Source organism: Zootoca vivipara, chromosome 4 (assembly GCF_965207765.1).
Source record: "Zootoca vivipara chromosome 4, rZooViv2.hap1.1, whole genome shotgun sequence".
Lineage (NCBI taxonomy): Eukaryota > Metazoa > Chordata > Lepidosauria > Squamata > Lacertidae > Zootoca > Zootoca vivipara.
This window is the reverse complement of record NC_142587.1, coordinates 101,094,946-101,112,549: the sequence shown is the minus strand read 5'-3', so window position 1 is coordinate 101,112,549 and position 17,604 is coordinate 101,094,946. Positions and strand designations below refer to the sequence as shown.

At 48.1% G+C, this 17,604-nt stretch overlaps 1 protein-coding gene across 7 annotated transcripts in view; it reads left to right on the top strand.

Moving 5' to 3' along the window:
- Window positions 1-17,604, top strand: part of NUP98 (nucleoporin 98 and 96 precursor) — a 43,772-nt gene that overhangs the window by 24,054 nt on the left and 2,114 nt on the right. For 5 of the 7 annotated variants that reach the window (XM_035116391.3, XM_035116390.3, XM_035116389.3 and 2 more), the window contains 16 exons: window positions 2,510-2,623; window positions 3,453-3,591; window positions 3,701-3,878; window positions 4,333-4,497; window positions 5,169-5,345; window positions 6,140-6,299; window positions 7,495-7,921; window positions 8,798-9,030; window positions 9,805-10,074; window positions 10,687-10,844; window positions 11,025-11,168; window positions 11,656-11,795; window positions 12,958-13,179; window positions 14,132-14,373; window positions 15,355-15,509; window positions 16,512-16,623. In XM_035116391.3, the coding sequence (XP_034972282.3) occupies window positions 2,510-2,623; window positions 3,453-3,591; window positions 3,701-3,878; window positions 4,333-4,497; window positions 5,169-5,345; window positions 6,140-6,299; window positions 7,495-7,921; window positions 8,798-9,030; window positions 9,805-10,074; window positions 10,687-10,844; window positions 11,025-11,168; window positions 11,656-11,795; window positions 12,958-13,179; window positions 14,132-14,373; window positions 15,355-15,509; window positions 16,512-16,623 (3,036 nt within the window). The remainder of the gene's footprint in view (window positions 1-2,509; window positions 2,624-3,452; window positions 3,592-3,700; window positions 3,879-4,332; window positions 4,498-5,168; window positions 5,346-6,139; window positions 6,300-7,494; window positions 7,922-8,797; window positions 9,031-9,804; window positions 10,075-10,686; window positions 10,845-11,024; window positions 11,169-11,655; window positions 11,796-12,957; window positions 13,180-14,131; window positions 14,374-15,354; window positions 15,510-16,511; window positions 16,624-17,604) is intronic. The other 2 variants (XM_060274067.2, XM_060274068.2) reach the window with 1 other exon arrangement.

Below are 17,604 nucleotides of genomic sequence, written 5' to 3'. Positions count from 1 at the left end.
ACATTACATCTTATCTTCATCACAGTGTAAATTGGGACCTCCTTGGGTTCCCGTCCCTGTGGTTCTTATACACCTTTCTAAGTAGCAAATTCTACCTTCGAATAATCACCTTTTATAATACATCTCTTATATTCCTGTTCTAAATAACCTCTTCAACTATTCCACAGTTTTATTCACCACTTAATTTCTAATCTAAAATATTACTTTAGCATACTTTTTAAAATACAATTTAAAATCTTTCCACTCCTCTTCAATCGCTTGTTCTCCCTGGTTGCGGATTCGTCCGGTCATCTCCGCCAATTCCATGAATTCCATCATCTTCATCTGCCATTCATCAATCGTTGGTAATGCTTGCTGCTTCCAGTATTTAGCAATCAAAAGTCTCGCTGCTGTAGTGGCATACATAAAAAAGGATACCTTCTTCTTAGGAATCTCCTTTCCTACAATGCCCACTAGGAATGCCTCTGGTTTCTTAACAAATGTGCCTTTCAGCACTTTCTTAAGTTCATTATAAATCTTATTCCAGAAGTCATTCACTAGTGGACATGTCCACCACATGTGGTAAAATGAACCTATTTCTTTCTTACATTTCCAACATTTGTTGTCATGATTGTGGTATATCTTTGCTAACTTTTCTAGTGTAAGATACCATCTATACATCATCTTCATTATATTCTCCTTTAATAAACTACACGCAGTAAACTTAATATTCTCCTTCCACAACTTTTCCCAATCCTCAATCATAATGTTATGTCCCACATCCTTTGCCCACAAAATCATAGCATTTTTAGTTTGTTCATCTTTTGTATGCCATTCTAGCAACAATTTGTACATTCTAGAAAGTATTTTCGTCTTAGGTTCTAATAATTCTGTTTCCACCTTTGACTTCTCTGTTTGAAAACCAATTACTCTATCCATTTTAAACACTTCATTTATCTGATGGTATTGGAGCCAATCATCTAGTTTACCTTTCAACTCCTCATATGTTTTTAACTTAAATTGGTCTCCATCTTCAATCAATAAATCTCTATATTTCAGCCAACCGGTCTCCGTATTTAACCTTTTGCGAGCCTTGGCCTCCAAAGGTGAAATCCATTTAGGTGTTTTCCTTTCTAATAAATCTTTATATCTGAACCAAACCTTATACAATGAATTTCTAATTATATGCCTTTTAAAGCCTCCGTGGGCTTTTACCTTGTCATACCACACATATGCATGCCAACCGTAAACATTGTCATAACCTTCTAAATCCAAAATATCTGCGTTTTCCAATGTAAACCATTCTTTCAACCAACAAAAGGCAGCTGCTTCATAGTAAATTTTAAAATCAGGCAGGGAGAAGCCTCCTCTTTGCTTATCATCTGTCAATATCTTATATTTGATTCTTGGCTTCTTCCCTTGCCATATGAATTTCGATAGCACCTTTTGCCATTCCTTAAAACAATTCAGCTTTTCAATTATTGGCAATGATTGAAACATAAACAGCATCTTTGGCAATGCATTCATCTTAACCGTTGCTATACGGCCCAACAGAGACAATTTCAATTTGGTCCACATTTCTAAATCTTTCTTAACTTCATTCCATAATTTCACATAATTGTCTTTAAACAGATTTAAATTTTTAGAAGTCATATTAACACCAAGGTATTTCACTTTCTTGACAAAAGATAGACCAGTTGCATCTTGCAATTTTTCTCTCTCCTCCTTACTCAAATTTTTATCTAATACTTTAGTTTTTGATTTATTAAATTTGAAACCTGCTACCCTTCCAAACTCTTGAATTACTTCCAGTGCCCGGTGTTTCTATTATTTTCAAACACTGAGTTGGCCTTCTGAAGGTTTTGATGACCTGTCGGTGCAGGTTTCATGGACCAAACTGCTCTAGCAGCAAAAGTCAGCTTGGATTGGCAGACCTTTGAGAAAATGGTCTTGTGAATTATCCAAGAATGTGCTTCAGGGTATAAGGAGCAGGTTTACATTGTGTCAGACCAGATGTCTGTATAGCTTAGTGCTGCCAACGCTGGCAGCGAGTTTGAACCCAGATCCTAGTTACTGCTTCTTTCATCTTCCTCCCCTCTCCCCTGCCCCGCCCACGTATTGCCTTCCTTAGCAGGGCAGGGCAATACAAGGCCATGCAACTGGATCTGTACCATCAGATTGCACCTGCAGCCTTACCAAAACATTTCTAGCGTTGAGATGTTTCTAGGAATGCTGCAAGATTTGTGGCTGTCATTTTTCATAACTAATTTTACTAGGTACTGAATCACTTTGTAATCTACTGCAGATGGTTAAGGTTGTCTGAGTGTTTTTCTCCTTAGTCAGTTGTAAATCTAAAGTGCCTTCATTGCTCCCTTTCATATTCTTTAGCATACGTATTATAATCTTGAAGTAGGTACATCTGCATTCTCTGTGGCTCATTTCTTTGCTCTTCTGGCCTGCAAATGAATCAGTGTGCCTGTTGCAGAAGTTGCTGAAAGGAGTGACCTTCAACCAGTTTTGGTTCTTTTAGGAATTGTTTTAACCCGAGTTGGCTACTACACCATTCCATCCATGGAAGAATTGGCCAAAATGACAAACGACAAAGGAGAATGCAATGTGACAGACTTCACCATTGGCCGAAAAGGTAAGGATGCTTCTCTGCACAAAGACCTTTTCTGCTGAAACTGCCTTTCCAAAAGCTCAGGTAAGTCCCACCTGGAATGAAGGTCAAGTAACTGCCTAGTTTAAGAGGAGCAAAATTCAGGCCATTGAAACATTGTTAAAGTACCAGGCATGTCTCTAGGGTCACTCAGGCCATTCACACAACAGTTCACCGGAGTCTGCTCTAAAGGTTCCTGTGTGTTGACGAGGGGAAAAGGTCCCTCAAGCCCCTGCCCCCGTTTTGTCAGGAAGGGTCAGAAGAATTCCCCTCTAAGCATTTCAAGTAATCTGGTTGTTGGATATTAGTCATAGTGGTTGAGTCCCCACGGTCTCTTTCCTCAAGTAACAACAACAACAACAGTTTATTGCAATATGCAGTGTACATGTGCTTAAACCCATCAACTCTTGAATGTGATCACAGTAACAGGGACCTACAGTACAGATGACAAAGCTGCACACAATGTGCACAAATTAAAAGTTGCTTGGATGCATAAATGACGCTCCCAGGTAACATGATTCCAAAACCTGATTTGTGGCATTAACTGGCCGGGGGCTGGTCTAGGTGTGTGTCCCCCCCCCCTAGACCTTTCTGGGAGTTTCCGCCAGACTCCTGCTGCAGCTTGTGTGCTTCTTGCATAGATTTCTAAGACACTCCCGGTTCTGGTTATTGCTCACACTTGACCAATGAGCTTCCCTCGTTCTGTTGCAGCACCACTGTTGGTTAAGCTGATGCTGAGATCATAGAATTGTAGAGTTGGAAGGGGCTCCCAAGGGTCATCTAATCTGTTCATCTCTTCCCCCCCCCCCAAAAGGCTATGGCTCAATCTACTTTGAAGGCGAAGTGAACCTGACTAACCTGAACCTGGATGAGATTGTGCACATCCGTCGGAAAGAAGTGATTGTCTACCCAGACGATGAACAGAAGCCACCCATTGGGAAAGGACTGAACAGGTAAATACAGACCAACCTGGTGACGGCTCACGTTCACCGTGAACACGCTAGCTCATCTGTTAGGAGTGTTTGCCTCTCCGGCCTCCCAACCCTCTTCGTTTCTTCACAGGAGAGCTGAGGTCACTTTGGATGGCGTTTGGCCCACTGACAAAACCTCGCGTTGCCTGATAAAGAGCCCGGAACGGCTAACCGAAATGAACTACGAAGGCAGGCTGGAGGCTGTCTCCCGGAAGCAGGGTGCCCAGTTCAAGGAGTACCGCCCTGAAACTGGTTCGTGGGTATTCAAGGTAATAACAGCTGTGTATAAGTAAATGGAAACAGCTTCTGTACCAAAGTGGGTTTTTTTCTTTCCTTGGCCTGTAAGATTTTAAGGCACCCTCCAAAGACAGGGATAATTGCAAATTTACACTATTGTAAATTGCAAAAATACACTATTGCACAAAATTCCAACCGCCCCATTTTGGCGATTCCTCAGAAATACTTCATCCCCCACAGGATGTGCTTCTTCTCTGCACCCCTAGCCCCAGGATGTTGTCAGACCAGCTCCTATCGTCTTTAACCATTGGTGCCATTCTTGGCTGCAGCAGATGGGAGCTGGAGCCCAGTATCAACTGCAGGCTCCCACTCTCTGGTGTCCCGGCCACCGGTATAACTTGACAGACAGGGTATTGTCTTCACTTACTGACGTCCACAAGCTATTAGTTCAGGCCCTCACCCATGCGGGCTTGGGTTTCTGTCCAGGTGGCTCACTTCTCAAAATACGGTCTGCAAGATTCTGATGAGGAAGAGGAGGAGCACCCATCGAAAGTGGAGGCAAAGAAACAGAAAACGGCTCAAGTGCCCCCGCCAGGCCAGTTGGCGTCTCAGCAAATGGCTCTAGGTGGGAAACCAGCACCTCCTTCCAAGGTAAGGGAAAGAAATATCATGTGGACTGTAGAAGGGAAGATTGTAAAAGGGAAGATTGTAAAAGGGAAGATTGTAATAAGTTATTCCGTGGCAGGAGAGGAGGCAATAGAGGGCGTGTCTCCAAATGGCTTTGACCAAGTTAAGTGCAGGTGTTAAGTGCTTAGGGACCCAGGTGGCGCTGTGGTTAAACCACTGAGCCTAGGGCTTGCTGATCAGAAGGTCTCTTCTGGTCCTGGTGATCCAGGATGTAAGAGGACAGGTGAGCCTTGTTGCTTGTCTAGAAGGAGCATGTACAGGAAAGGGGTTTATTTTGGCTCTCCTGTGCTTCAGGAGGAAGGGCAAGATATAAAACAAAGGAATAGGTCAGAATTTCAGCAGCTTAAGTTTCCACAGTTGGCCTCGTTCCCTCTGCCTGCCTGAAGCCATTTCCTGGAGGAGTCATGATGATGCCAGCCTAACACTGCCTATTGTGACATGGCCGTGCCACAGTGGTCTCTGTCTCCACTCCTACATGATACTTGCTTTGCCAGCTCAGCAGCTGCTCTGTTGTGAGGCACTCTGCCAGATCCAGAACTGGGGTGGCTCCGTTGATATTTCGTAGCAGAAGTGACTTAGACGCTCCGTTGCTTTGGATCTTTATTGCATTGCCTCTTCACTCCTGGTGTCCGCAGAGCCCAGATGTTGAGCAGCTTGGGAAGGTTGTGGAATTTGACAGCGACATGGCAGACATCACCCAGGAGCCGGCCCAGGACTTGGTCGCGGAAGAGAGTTTTGCAGAGGAGCAGGAACCAGTGACAGCTTCTGCACACATTGCATCCTCTCTGGACATCAACCCTCACACATTGCAGGTGAGCCCCTCCTCGTTTGTGTTGCTTGCCTTGTGTTGCTTCTCCTTTGCTCTTGGACTCGGACCTCACCACTTGTTCCCATAAGCGGTTACACCTGCTCTTCACTCTGCTCTGAGCCTTCTGTGGCCTATATCTGTTTGTTTGTTTGTTTGTTTGTTTGTTTGTTTCATAGATTCTCCTTTGCTGTGTTGGCTGGGGCTGATGGGAGTTATAGTTCAGTACATCTAGAAGGCATTAGGTTCAAGGCTGCCCAATATAGTAGAGTATCCTTTTCTGGGCAGCAGGAAATCCCAGGTGGGACAGATTTGACAGGTGGGCAGGGCTGCCCCTCTGACATCGCTTTGACACCAGGCCCTGAGCTTTGGATTTCTGACCATCGGGGCTCCAAGCGCAGCATCCCTGTGCTTCTCTTTGAGCATCTGAAAGAAGTGGGTGGGTGTGCTTTGGGGGTAGATGGCCTCGCAGGCCAAATGGGACTCCCGGCATGCCAGAATTGGCCTCCATGCCAGAGCTCCCCCACCCCTGCTGAACATATTTACAAGTCACATGCCCTGCCTTTGAACCAATCAGAAGATGCAGCCCTCAAAACTGGGGGTCTCAGAACGTCAGCAACCTGAAAGGTCCATTTACAGTAACTGGACAAAGGTTCCTTTTTAACTCCTTGGTTTTATCTCTTGCTTTTAGGATTGTTATGTCAGTGGATATTGAATAAGCACACTAGGGGGGGAAACAACCTTCAACTTTTTAAAAGTCCTCTGAAATGTATGATAACCTTGCTCTGTACTTGCTTCCAGATCATGAAAGCCTCCTTGCTTGTGGATGAGGAGGACTTGGACCTGATCCTTGACCACCGTTTTGGCAAGCAGGCTGCACCAGTGGACACATCCCAAGACCTCTGTTCCCCCAGACTTCCCATCTCCTCCTTGATGCGAGGGCGCAAGAGCCGCCCCTCAGGTACAGTAAGAACCCGGGTCTTTGTGCTAGCGCCAAGGGGGGAAAGGTTCTTAAATGCGAAGCTCTGCTTGGGACAGACTTTCTGAGGCTAGTCTGACATTATGCTTAGCACATCGCTGCCAGGCAGTTCCTCTCATTGCTTGGCCTTTGGGACTCTGTTCAACAAAGGATTGAATTAAAAATAAATTGGTTAATGCTACATTTCCAAGACTTTGATGTTTGTTGAATTGTGCTCTGTGAATTTTCCTACTGCGTATGAGCCACTTTTAAGACTTTCTGGAATGGTGTCCAATAAATTAAGTAAAAGAAGTGAGGGAGCATTTTGAGGAGGGTGGGGGAGAGTAAGCCCCCCTAAGGCACCCCAGGCACTTCAGGGTGTGTGTGTGTGTGTGAGCTGTCATTAAACAGAGCAGTGAGGCCTTTGGGCTTTTCACGAGTGTCACTGCAGACACCAGTGGCCAGTCTGTATTAGTCAGTTTACAAATACTGTGTTCTTTGACGTATTATTCTGGCTGCTCTAATGTTGAACCAGGGGGAGCATTTGAGATCCATTTAGGAAAAAGCCCACACATTGCAATCAGTTTAGAACAGGAGGGGGGGGGGGCGGATCCAAGGCTCACCAACCCTGAAGAAAACCAGACAGGAGTGTTTGGGATCCCAGAGCAGTGCTGCATATCCCATTTCTGCACATAGACAGACTTTAACGCACACATCCCCAGCAAAGTGGCATGATCCCAGAACATGAGCAAAGTTCAGGATGAAACCTACAGAGCCCTCATAAGGGTTCCTCACATGTTGCTGTGGAAACTCGAGGTTTAAGATCCCAGAGTGACAACTAACAATCATAGGTAACGTCAGTCTTTTCCCTGGAGTCCATTCACCCATTCAGCTGCGTAATAAGGTGATGCGGACACAGGTCTGAACCAATCATTCGTCAAAGATTGTGACTGTACCTTTTGGCCTTAAGTGAAGGTCTGGAAACTTCAGCTGGTTTGAAATGCTGCTGCCCAAGTCCTGACGGGGACATGAATTGGGGAGCAGTAGGCATGTTGCAGCCCTCCCTCAGGTCACCGGAAGCCAACGCACTTGCGCCCAGAAGCATGCTTTTGAGCGGGTGGGTGGGTGGGGGGTTAGAATTGTGATCTGTTAGAAATCTTGTCTTCCTAATCAAGGCCTTCCTTCTCCTCCTCCTTAGTTGGTGGGCTGCTGCAGTCAAGACTCTCAGGCGGATCTTTACGCGTCCCAACTCCCTCCCTCCAAGACAGATGCAGCCCAAGGACTTCCTTGCTGGGCAGCGCTCTTCCTGCCCCAACTTGGTCTGTCGGTTCTCCACTGACCGGCGCGTTCACAATGCCCAGCCTGGATCCTGACATGCCACTGAAAACAGTGGGCGTCCGCAGGCATCCTGAGCTGGTGCCTCTGGAGAAGTCTGTCACCTACGGGAAAGGAAGGCTGCTGAAGGATATGGCCCTCTTCATGGGACGCTCCTTCCGTGTCGGCTGGGGGCCCAACCGGATCCTCGTCCACAGCGGGGAGCAGCTGAGCACATTGGGCGAGCCAGAAGATCTCCGCAACCAGTCCATGGAGTATGGATTCTTGCCAACACCTGTTGCTCCTAAACAGTGAGGCGTCATTCTTTTCTTAAATATCAGTCTTCTAATGTGTTATGCAGTGAGCCGAGTTATCTGGCTGGCTAGTCTAGTTTGTGCCACAGAGGCAGGACTAATCTCTTCTTACCTGTTCACTCTAGAGGGTGGGTGGGGAACCTCATGCAATTTTCTCAGCCTGCTGCACTTGGTATCTGGTGTTCTGCTGCACTGCAAGAGCAGTCGTTCCTGCCCTGGGTTTTTGTTTATTTCCTAAAACTTGTGTATTGCTTGGGTGTGTGTGTAAGAAAACCCCAAAGCAGTCGAGTTCTGGACTTCCTTCAGCAGAGCAGGTTCCCTCTCCCTACTTTGTTTTGAGCTCACTTGCAGCATAACAGAAGCCTTTTCCAGGACTGCGCATATTGGTCTCTCCTGGCAGAAATTGCCATCTTCCAATAATATAGAGAGGCAACTCTCTCAGCACAGCACCTTGGCATCACTTGGCTCCTCCAGAAACAGCAGAGCTTTCTGGTTATAACCATTGGAAACTGCTGGGTTTGCCTTCTTGTCCTCTTTCCATGCATAGGGCCTGTGCATGATGAATATTTTCTTATTATGGTGCTCCTTTTAAGCTAATGGCTTGGCTGAAATTCTGTGCTGTTTTATCAAATGGATGTTTGTGAATAAACCCACAAACGAAGAAGCAATGTCTTTGAAAAAATGCTTCCCACCACCTACTTACCCCATGCTTAAACTTTTGAAGCTGTGCTTAATTTGTAAGCTTCCTTGAGGGCGTATTATTTAGAAAGGCAGCCTGTGTTTATTTTTAAATAATTGAATATTGCCTTGACTGAGCCCATAGGTCAGGCAACCACTCATCTCCCTTGATCTGTGTTCCCGATGCCTCTGCAGGCTCTCGGAGTCTCCCTTTAAGGTTCACGTGGAGAAGCTGAGCTTGGAAGGAAAGGCAGCTGACGAGGACCTAGACTCATACCTCGTTCCACTGGAGATCAAGCTGAAGCAGAGCACTGTCCACATGGATGAGCCGTGCCCTTTCCTGACCCCCAACCCTGGTGTAGCTGCTATCCACGAGTATGCCAAGTGGGCGACGGAGACGTCTGCAGACCCAGAAGAAAGGGAAGAAGGTGGGCACAAAAATGGATGCCAAAGAAAAATGATTGGGGGGGGGGGGGTTGGAGGAATTGGAAATGTCAGGCTGAGCTCCCGTCATGTTGAGGGAGGGTTTTATGAACCAGCTTTTTGAGGAGAGCCTGCTCTGCCCTGTGGCTGTGAAGAGGCAATTCTGCCTTGGCCAGCGGTAGATGGTGCATGCAGGCATTGAATAACCGCTTAGCATCTTTCTATGGCCCAGTCTCACGTCCCACCATGGGCTCACGCCCCAGCACTTGTTTTAGAGCAAAATCACTGTGGAAGACACACGGCCTGCTATCTCCAGCAGCTGCTGTTGGCCTCCCAAGCTGTGATGCATGGAGAGATGGTGGATGCTAGGAACAGGAGAGACTCCTTGGTCTTTCTTGCTGTGGGTGCAACTTAAAGGGGCCAAAATGAGAGGACTGCAGCATCATGGCAGGATCAGGCAGAAGCTTTTGCAGGCCCTTGGTGCCTTCCTAGAATTGGATTTGGAAGGCCCAAGGCGACTTGGTGGCCCGGGGTATTTCTGCCCTCACCTTCATTGTCCAGATCACAGCTGGCCACAAGCAGAGAGTGGCAGGTGATGGACAGAGCAGAGGTAGCAGTGCACAGTCCAGACTTTAAGCTCCAGTGTGGGGTAATGGTTGAATGGCCTTAGGTGCTCTGCTGCATGTGTGTGGCTGGGACCCTGTTTGCGGCTGCCTCATGGGATAACACAGGGCAGGCCTGCAGGGTCACGTGCTGATCTCTCTTTGCCCTCTCGCCAGCTGCAGTGAAAGACTGGTGCTTGGTATGGACCCTGTGTGAGGCGCTCTGGGGCCACTTGAAGGAGCTGGAGGCCCGCTTGGATGAGCCCACCGAGTACGTCCTTGCTCTGGAGCGCCGGAGAGCCTTCTCCCACTGGCTGTCGCAAACGGCTGCTGAGCGGATCAAGAACGAGGTCTCGCTTGCCCAGAACGACAGTCCTGCCCAGGCCGTCTTCAGCTACCTTACTGGGAAGCAGATCAGCGAAGCTTGCCGGTTGGCGCAACATTCTGGTAAGACGGCGGCTTTTCACCTGGACCCAGGATCTAATAAGGAATCTGCTGGTTCCTGTGGGCAAAAACGGTGTACTGCTTAGCGGGTTGCCTGGAGAGGGCGAAGCAGGCAGAATCTTGAATTACAGGCTGTCCCTTCCTGTGGTCAGGGTATTTGAGGCCCTTCTGCCTCCAGAGTGAGGAGTCTCAGGAGAGAAGTAGATGGCTTGGTAGTGGGTTTCCCTGGATGAAGGCCCAGGCTTGCGGAAAGGTGCTTGTCTGTTCCATGGAAATTGCTAGCGCCAAAATAAAAAACAAAAACCCTGCCTTACAACAGGCTTAAATCAACAGATCCTTTCTGATGATACTGAGGGTGGGCTACATGCAGCACTCCCCAAGCAAGAAGCAATCTATCATGTAGCTGGACTTGGCTTTCCTATGGGCAGTTATTTTCTGCCTAAGCCAGAGTGGTCCTCCCCCCCCCAAAAAAAAAAGGTGCTAGAGCACCAATGTCTGCACTGCTGCCACCTTTTGGCCAAGCAAGCCCGTCCCTGGGCCCAGGTAGTTCACATTTCAGGAGAGGCTGCTCATTGGGGTTTGTGTCTCTTCTGATGTGCTGCTGTTGCGTTACAGGGGACCACCGGCTGGCTCTGCTCCTCTCGCAGCTGGCAGGGAGCCAGGATGTCCGGGAGCTCCTTGCCATGCAGCTGGCAGACTGGCATGAGCTCCAGGCAGACTGCTTCATCCAGGAGGAGAGGCTGCACATATTTGCCCTTTTAGCTGGCAAGCCGGTAAGTTGCGGAGCCTGTGCTCGGCCACTTGTGATAAGAGGGTCACATGGACACACAATGCCACCACCAGGCCAGCGAGCCTCTGTGGGTGTCCCTCTTGCACAGCAAAGATACCGTGTTGGGCTCTGTGCCTGGCCCACACTGGACTCTCTGCCTCGGCCCTTTCCCTCACTTGTGCAGGTGTGGCATTTGTCAGAGAGAAGGAGCATCAACATCTGCGCCCATCTGGATTGGAAGCGTTCTCTCGCCATCCACCTTTGGTACCTGCTTCCTTCTACAGCGCCTCTTTCCAAGGCCCTCAGCATGTATGAAGCTGCATTCCAGGTAGGCAGAAGTTGCAGTCCTGTTTGGCCAGAGGGGCCAGCCTTGAGCCCAATCCCTAGAACTGAGACACTCCAGCCTGTTGCTGGACAGGATGATGTGCTGTGCTGCTGCTAAGCTTCCTTTGCTCTTTGGCATATGCAGGAACATCACAGACGTTCTGGAACAGACTAAATATCTGTGTCTAGGTCTGCATCTGGTTTCCCACAAGGGACACCCAGAGGCCCCCACGGGAAGCCCATATGCAGGACATGAGAGCAGGCACACCTCTCCTCCTGCTGCCTCTGATCCTGTGGGACAGGTAGAATTGGCAACTGTTCCCCATCTGTCAAGCTTGCTGGGGGGGGGGAGGCGGGAGAGACAAGCATCCAGCTCAGTGTCCCCATCTCTACATCTCATCAGTGCCCCCTTGGAACAGGCATACGCAGGAGAGAGGCCTTTCCTTATTCCTGCACCTGCTTCACCTCATTCACTGGTATTGTGTTCGCAGGACTCCCCGGAGGGAGAGAAGTATGCTTGTTCTCCGCTGCCTCCATATCTGGAAGGCTCAGGCTGTGTGATTGAGGAAGGCGATCCACAACACCCCCTCCGAGACGTGTGCTTTCACCTGCTAAAGCTGTACAGTGATAGGTAACTTTTCCATGTTTTCCTGCACCTGCTGAAGGCGGACTCTGCTCCACAGATATTCAGCTGCCCTAAATCTTTAGGTCTTTTAAGGTGACACAAGACCCTTTGCAACAGACTTCGCAAGGCTGTCTCTCTGGAATCTCTTTCCTCCTTGTGAACTTGGGTTATGCTGCAAATGTTGCATTTAGCAAAATGTGGTGACCTGACAAGAAGATCCTGGTTTCTGCCCACTCTGCAGGGAGGAGCTCCCCAGATAGCATTACTGATATCACTATTATTTATAAAAATTTCTATACAGGATCACATGGTGGTTTACAATATAAAAGCACAAAAATGCATACCATAGTAACAGATGAAAACAATAACACACACACACACCCCCCCCCCCACACACACACACACAGAGAGAGAGAGGTTTAAAAGCCCATGTTGTTGTTGTTTAGTCGTGTCCGACTCTTCGTGACCCCATGGACAAAGACCATAGATTATTTAATTAGCCAAAGGTCTGGGAGAAGAGGAATGGTAAGCACCCTGCTTAAAAAGTCCCAAATCAATTTACAGCCATCTGGTTGGCCACTGTGATATATCTGTGAGAAAAGATTGGCCATCAGTCTGGTCCAGCAGGATCTCCTCATGACCTTAGGTGGTTTTAAAAAGAAAGAAAAAAGTATTGTATACAGAAAGTTGTGTGCCTGTCAAAACAGAGCCATGGGATGTAGAACCCCTACCTGCCAGTACCCCTTCCCCTCCACTCCTGTATATATTGTGTGGAGGTGGATACTGAAGTCCAGGACCCTAGAAGCTTAACAGTCTTGTGGTGGTGGGCATTTAGTTCATCTTCATTGCTTCTTTGTCATCCCCAACTTAGGAGTTCTAGTTATGATTCGTATCCAGTGGACATTGGGCCCAACAGTGGAGTACCTTTATGGCTCATTCAAAATTCAGTATCGGGGCAGAGGGAGAGAGGAAGATGCATTGGTGCCAGGGAATGACTTCTGTCTTGCATGTGGCTGTGGGCAGTCCTGCCAGTCTCACGAAAGGTCATTTGCCCCAGTTTGCCCTTTAGGCCTGGACTTCCAGACCCTTCTGCTTCCTTGGAAAGTCTGTCGGCGTGGCCAGCCGGCTTATGCTGTTCCCTTCCTTCCTCCCTCGTGTTCCCTTGCAGGTGTTACGATCTCCACCAGCTGCTTGACCCGAAGAGCATCACAGCTGACCCCTTGGACTACCGCCTCAGCTGGCACCTGTGGGAAGTGCTGCGTGCCTTAAATTACACCCACCTCTCAGAGCAATACCAGGGGGTGCTGAACGCCAGCTTTGCCGCCCAGCTGGAGAGCGAGGGGCTGTGGGAATGGGCCATCTTTGTGCTTCTTCACACCCCCAGTGCAAAGTAAGCGTGGAGCCCTCCTTTGTCTTGCAGGGCTCTTTAGTGGGTGTGTGGGTTTTATCGGATTTCTTCCCACAGGAGGAGGGAGATGCATCCTGTTAATGTAACATCATGCTATTTGAAATGGTGGCATCCTCTTTGGGGCAGAGTGTGATCTGCTCTCATTTAACAGCATTGCTATTAATAAAATTGGTCCTGTGGGCTCTGAACATGCACGGGTTTTTAGCAAAACACCCACTGATGTGCTACAAAGCTTTTAAGAACTATTCTCTAAAACACGAGCCTGTTTAGCTACGATTGTATTAAAATATTTCGGTATCTTTCAATGGAATAGAGAAATTAACTTTTCTTCCTTTTGAGTCATATTCTAAGAACTGATTCAAACATGCATGCACATCATATAAAATTTCTCAGGAGTTAATAACACAGCTGAATACTTGAAGGGACTTGAACAGAACTGTGTCTGAGAATCATCCCATCGGGTGATTGATCAGTAATGGCTCATTCACATGTTCCTTTGATACTACAATCCTTTATAACTTGCTTACACAATGCTGAGGGCAGCCTCACCCAACCTGGTGTCCTTCCCCCAGGCGCTTGGAGCGACAGTTCTCATAAGCTGGAACTTTGAGAGGAGCCTGGGGCAGAAGGGGTGGGTGGCGTGATCAGATGAGCCTACAGTTAAGCTGTACTTTGCTGAGTCAGGCCGTTCCTCCATCTAGCTTGGGAGAGTCTACTGGGAGTGGCAGACAGTGGTTTTTCTGGGCCTTAGCCAAAGGAAGGCCTTTGACAGCTCAGCCGCTGGACAGCCTTTGACATGTGCTTTGCCACTGAAGTCCCAGTGAATTGGGGGCAGGGAGCAGCATTTGGAACCGTTTCCCCGGCTGAATTGTGTGCATAGAGCTATTGCTGCTTTATGAAAGGTCCTATAAAGAGCGTTTCTTCTTCCCACCAGCGTGCGAGAGAGAGCCGTGCGTGAGCTGCTGAACCGCCACTGCAGGCTGCAGGAGACGCCCGAGTCATGGAGCAAGGAAGCCTTCCTGATGGAGAGGTTGTGTGTGCCGCCAGAGTGGATCCACGAGGCCAAAGCCGTGAGGGCCAGGATGGAAGGGGACAAGCATAAGGAGGCTCTCTACCTGTTCAGGGCAGGGCACTGGAACCAGTGCCACAGGCTGGTCACCAGGCACTTGGCTTCAGGTAAGGCTGGCTTCCTTCCTTCCTTCTCCCGGGGGGGATGGAGGTAAACAGGGTGTCTAATTGAGTTTTGGACTGCCTTTACCAAAACAAAGAACCTGCAAACAGTAGGATTTTTGCCTTGCTTCCTAAAAGGGGTGTGTGTGTGTGTGTGGCTTCTATCGTTATTATTTATTAAATTTGTACGCTGCCCTTCAACAGTTCACAACATAAACATACAAAATGAAAACACGAAATGCATAATAAAACAAAAGCAGTTCAATTCCCGCCCACCCTCACAAAAGCCATAGATAAGAAAGGATAATAAGATAATCAGTGTAGGGGATAAAATTGAACCCTGAGGAACCCACACTGAGGTCTCCACGGGGCTGAAGAGCATTCCCCAAGCATCACCCTCTGGAAATGACCATCGAAGTAGGAACAGAAGCAGCGCAAAGTGGTGCCACCCACCCATAACTCGGGCAGCTGCTCCAGAAGGATACCATAGTTGTTGGCATCAAAAGCTGTTGAGGATAATTAACAGTGACACATTTCCCCTGACTCTTCCCCAACAAGTCAGCACACAGGATGACCAAAGCAGTTTCTGTGCCAAAACTCCAATTTAAAGGACTCTAGAAAATCAGTTTGGGAGTCCTCAACATCACCTCTCAGACTAGTCTGTCAGCTGAGGCAGAGATATCTCTGGGCAGTGAGACAGGCGGTAAAGCAACAGAATCCCTAAAGCAACACACACTCTAGATCCCCCTTACAAAGTGAACAGACACCCTCAGGAGGCAAAGGTGCCCTCTCCTAGTGGTTGTTTCTTCTTCCTGCTCACAGCTTCAGAATGCCATGTGTCCCATTCTTGCCAACATCTGAAAGTCGTGTCAATTTTAACATCTGTGCCTGCCTTCTGGGGAGTTGCTGTTTTCCCAAACGTTCTGCCAGGCACAGTAGTGTCGAAGTTCTCTTATTTGTTCATCACTCGCCGTCTTCCTCTTTCAGATGCCATTATTAACGAAAACTACACCTATCTGAAAGGGTTTTTGGAAGACCTGTCTGCTCCAGAGCGCAGCACCCTCATCCAGGATTGGGACACCGCAGGGCTGGTTTTCTTAGACTACATCCGGATCATTGAGATGCTCGACAGGATTCAGCAGGTGACACACTCGGGATGAGGATGGTGTCATGGCATTTGTATCCCACCTTTTTCTCCCAAGGAACTCCCAGGGGCTTGCACACTTCTCCCTCATTTAATCCTCACAGCACAACAGCCCTGTGAGGAAGGCCCAAGGTCACCCAGGGAGTGTCATGGCTGCATGGCAATATGAACCCCAACCTCCCAGCTTCTAGTCCAATACTCTAACCACCACACCAGACTGTTGCATTCTGCCTGCTCCCTTACAGAGAGCTCTCTTGGGAATTTTCTTCTTCCCAGTCACACGCTCATTGAGCCTGACGTGCGTATTCAGGGGAAACTACACTGCATGCCCCTGTTGAAGCTAGTTCAAAATATAGGGAGTAATGCATTTGAATGCTCCTGTGTTGAGACATTCCCTGCAGGTGAAAAATAATAAGCTAGCATGTCAAGGGAAAATGTTCATTTGGACATGCTAGTTTTCTACTTGCAGGGAGATGGGCTTACCAAGGGAGGGTGTTGCCATGCAGTTGAAGTATGGGGGTCTTTCCACCTGCTGTGCTCTTCCCCCAAGGAGAGGAGGAGGAGGAGATAGCCCTCTTTTTTCTTAGGCTCTAGTGCATGAGCATGGACAGTTAAATGCTGCAAAAGGTGATTCAGAGGCTGAGACTTGCCTGCTCACTGTGTCTTCTAGCTTGGGGGTGGGGGTGGGGAACTGCCCGGACTCCCCAGGTGCATGAGGCTCAGCTTCCCATTCCAGTCATCTGAGGAATTTCTGGGAGGGAGAAGACCTTCAGATGGCTTCACAAGGCCGGGGGCTGTTTGAATAGTAATGGTGGTCATTGGATACACCATTGCGAACACTTGCCTTGAGATTTTTTTTGGGGGGGGGGGAATCTGCCCTGGGGAAATTCCTCTGGAAGAAGCCTGACATGAGACATTTTAATAACGAGGGAGATCCCCAGCGGGGCTGTTGTCACCCCAGAGAGTGACGCTTCTCCCTTCTCCTGGATTTGCTTTTCAGCTGGATTGCTCCGGGTACGAACTGGAGGAACTGCACACTAAAGTGACGTCCCTTTGCAACAGGATAGAGCTGCTCCAGTGCCGCAATGCCAAGGATAGGCTGGCTCAGTCTGGTAAGGCTGTGGGCACGCTGTTTCCTTCCCTTTGAAGAAGAATAATAATAACTCTTCTGCAATGTGGCTCTGAATCTTCATGGCCGCTATCATGTAAAATGCAGCAGCACCTGGAGGCTTTTGTGGTGTAGAGTTTAGGTAACTCCACAAGTCCATCTCGGCGGTTTGCAGTTGCCTTGTGGACCAACGCAGGGCACGGGGCATGTTGCAAAATGTGGGCTTCATTGTTACTGTTCCTTTATTTCATTTATGAATCCCTTCCCGTGAAGCATTTCCAAATACCAAATGATTGCGGATATAGAAACAGTTAAAACAATTACCGGTACCTCTGTGAAACCAACTTCAAGTAAGTTCAGAGGTTTGACTGGTTTTTTTAAAACAACAACAACAACAACAACAACAAACCCAATTTAGAAGGCTTTCCTCATCTTCAGAAAGCCAGCACCTGCCTGATGCGTAAGAGGAGTGGCTGGCTGGACTGTGTGTGCTCTGCTGTGCCTGGGGCTGTTGATATTTCTTCCGGCAATCTTAATTCCGGCTTGGGATTCATCTAGTCCAGCCTTTTGCATGATGAATTCTGCATATTAGTTAAATAAGTAGTATATATGGTATAGTTTTTATAAAATATGCAGGGATTTATGATACGTAAAATGAATCATGGAAAGAGAAGAAGAGAAGTCATTGATATTTTGTTGTTTAGTCGTTTAGTCGTATTCGACTCTTCGTGACCCCATGGACCATAGCACGCCAGGCACTCCTGTCTTGCACTGCCTCCCGCAGTTTTGTCAAACTCATGTTCGTAGCTTCGAGAACACTGTCCAACCATCTCGTCCTCTGTCGTCCCCTTCTCCTAGTGCCCTCCATCTTTCCCAACATCAAGGTCTTTTCCAAAGATTCTTCTCTTCTCATGAGGTGGCCAAAGTATTGGAGCCTCAGCTTCACGATCTGTCCTTCCAGTGAGCACTCAGGGCTGATTTCCTT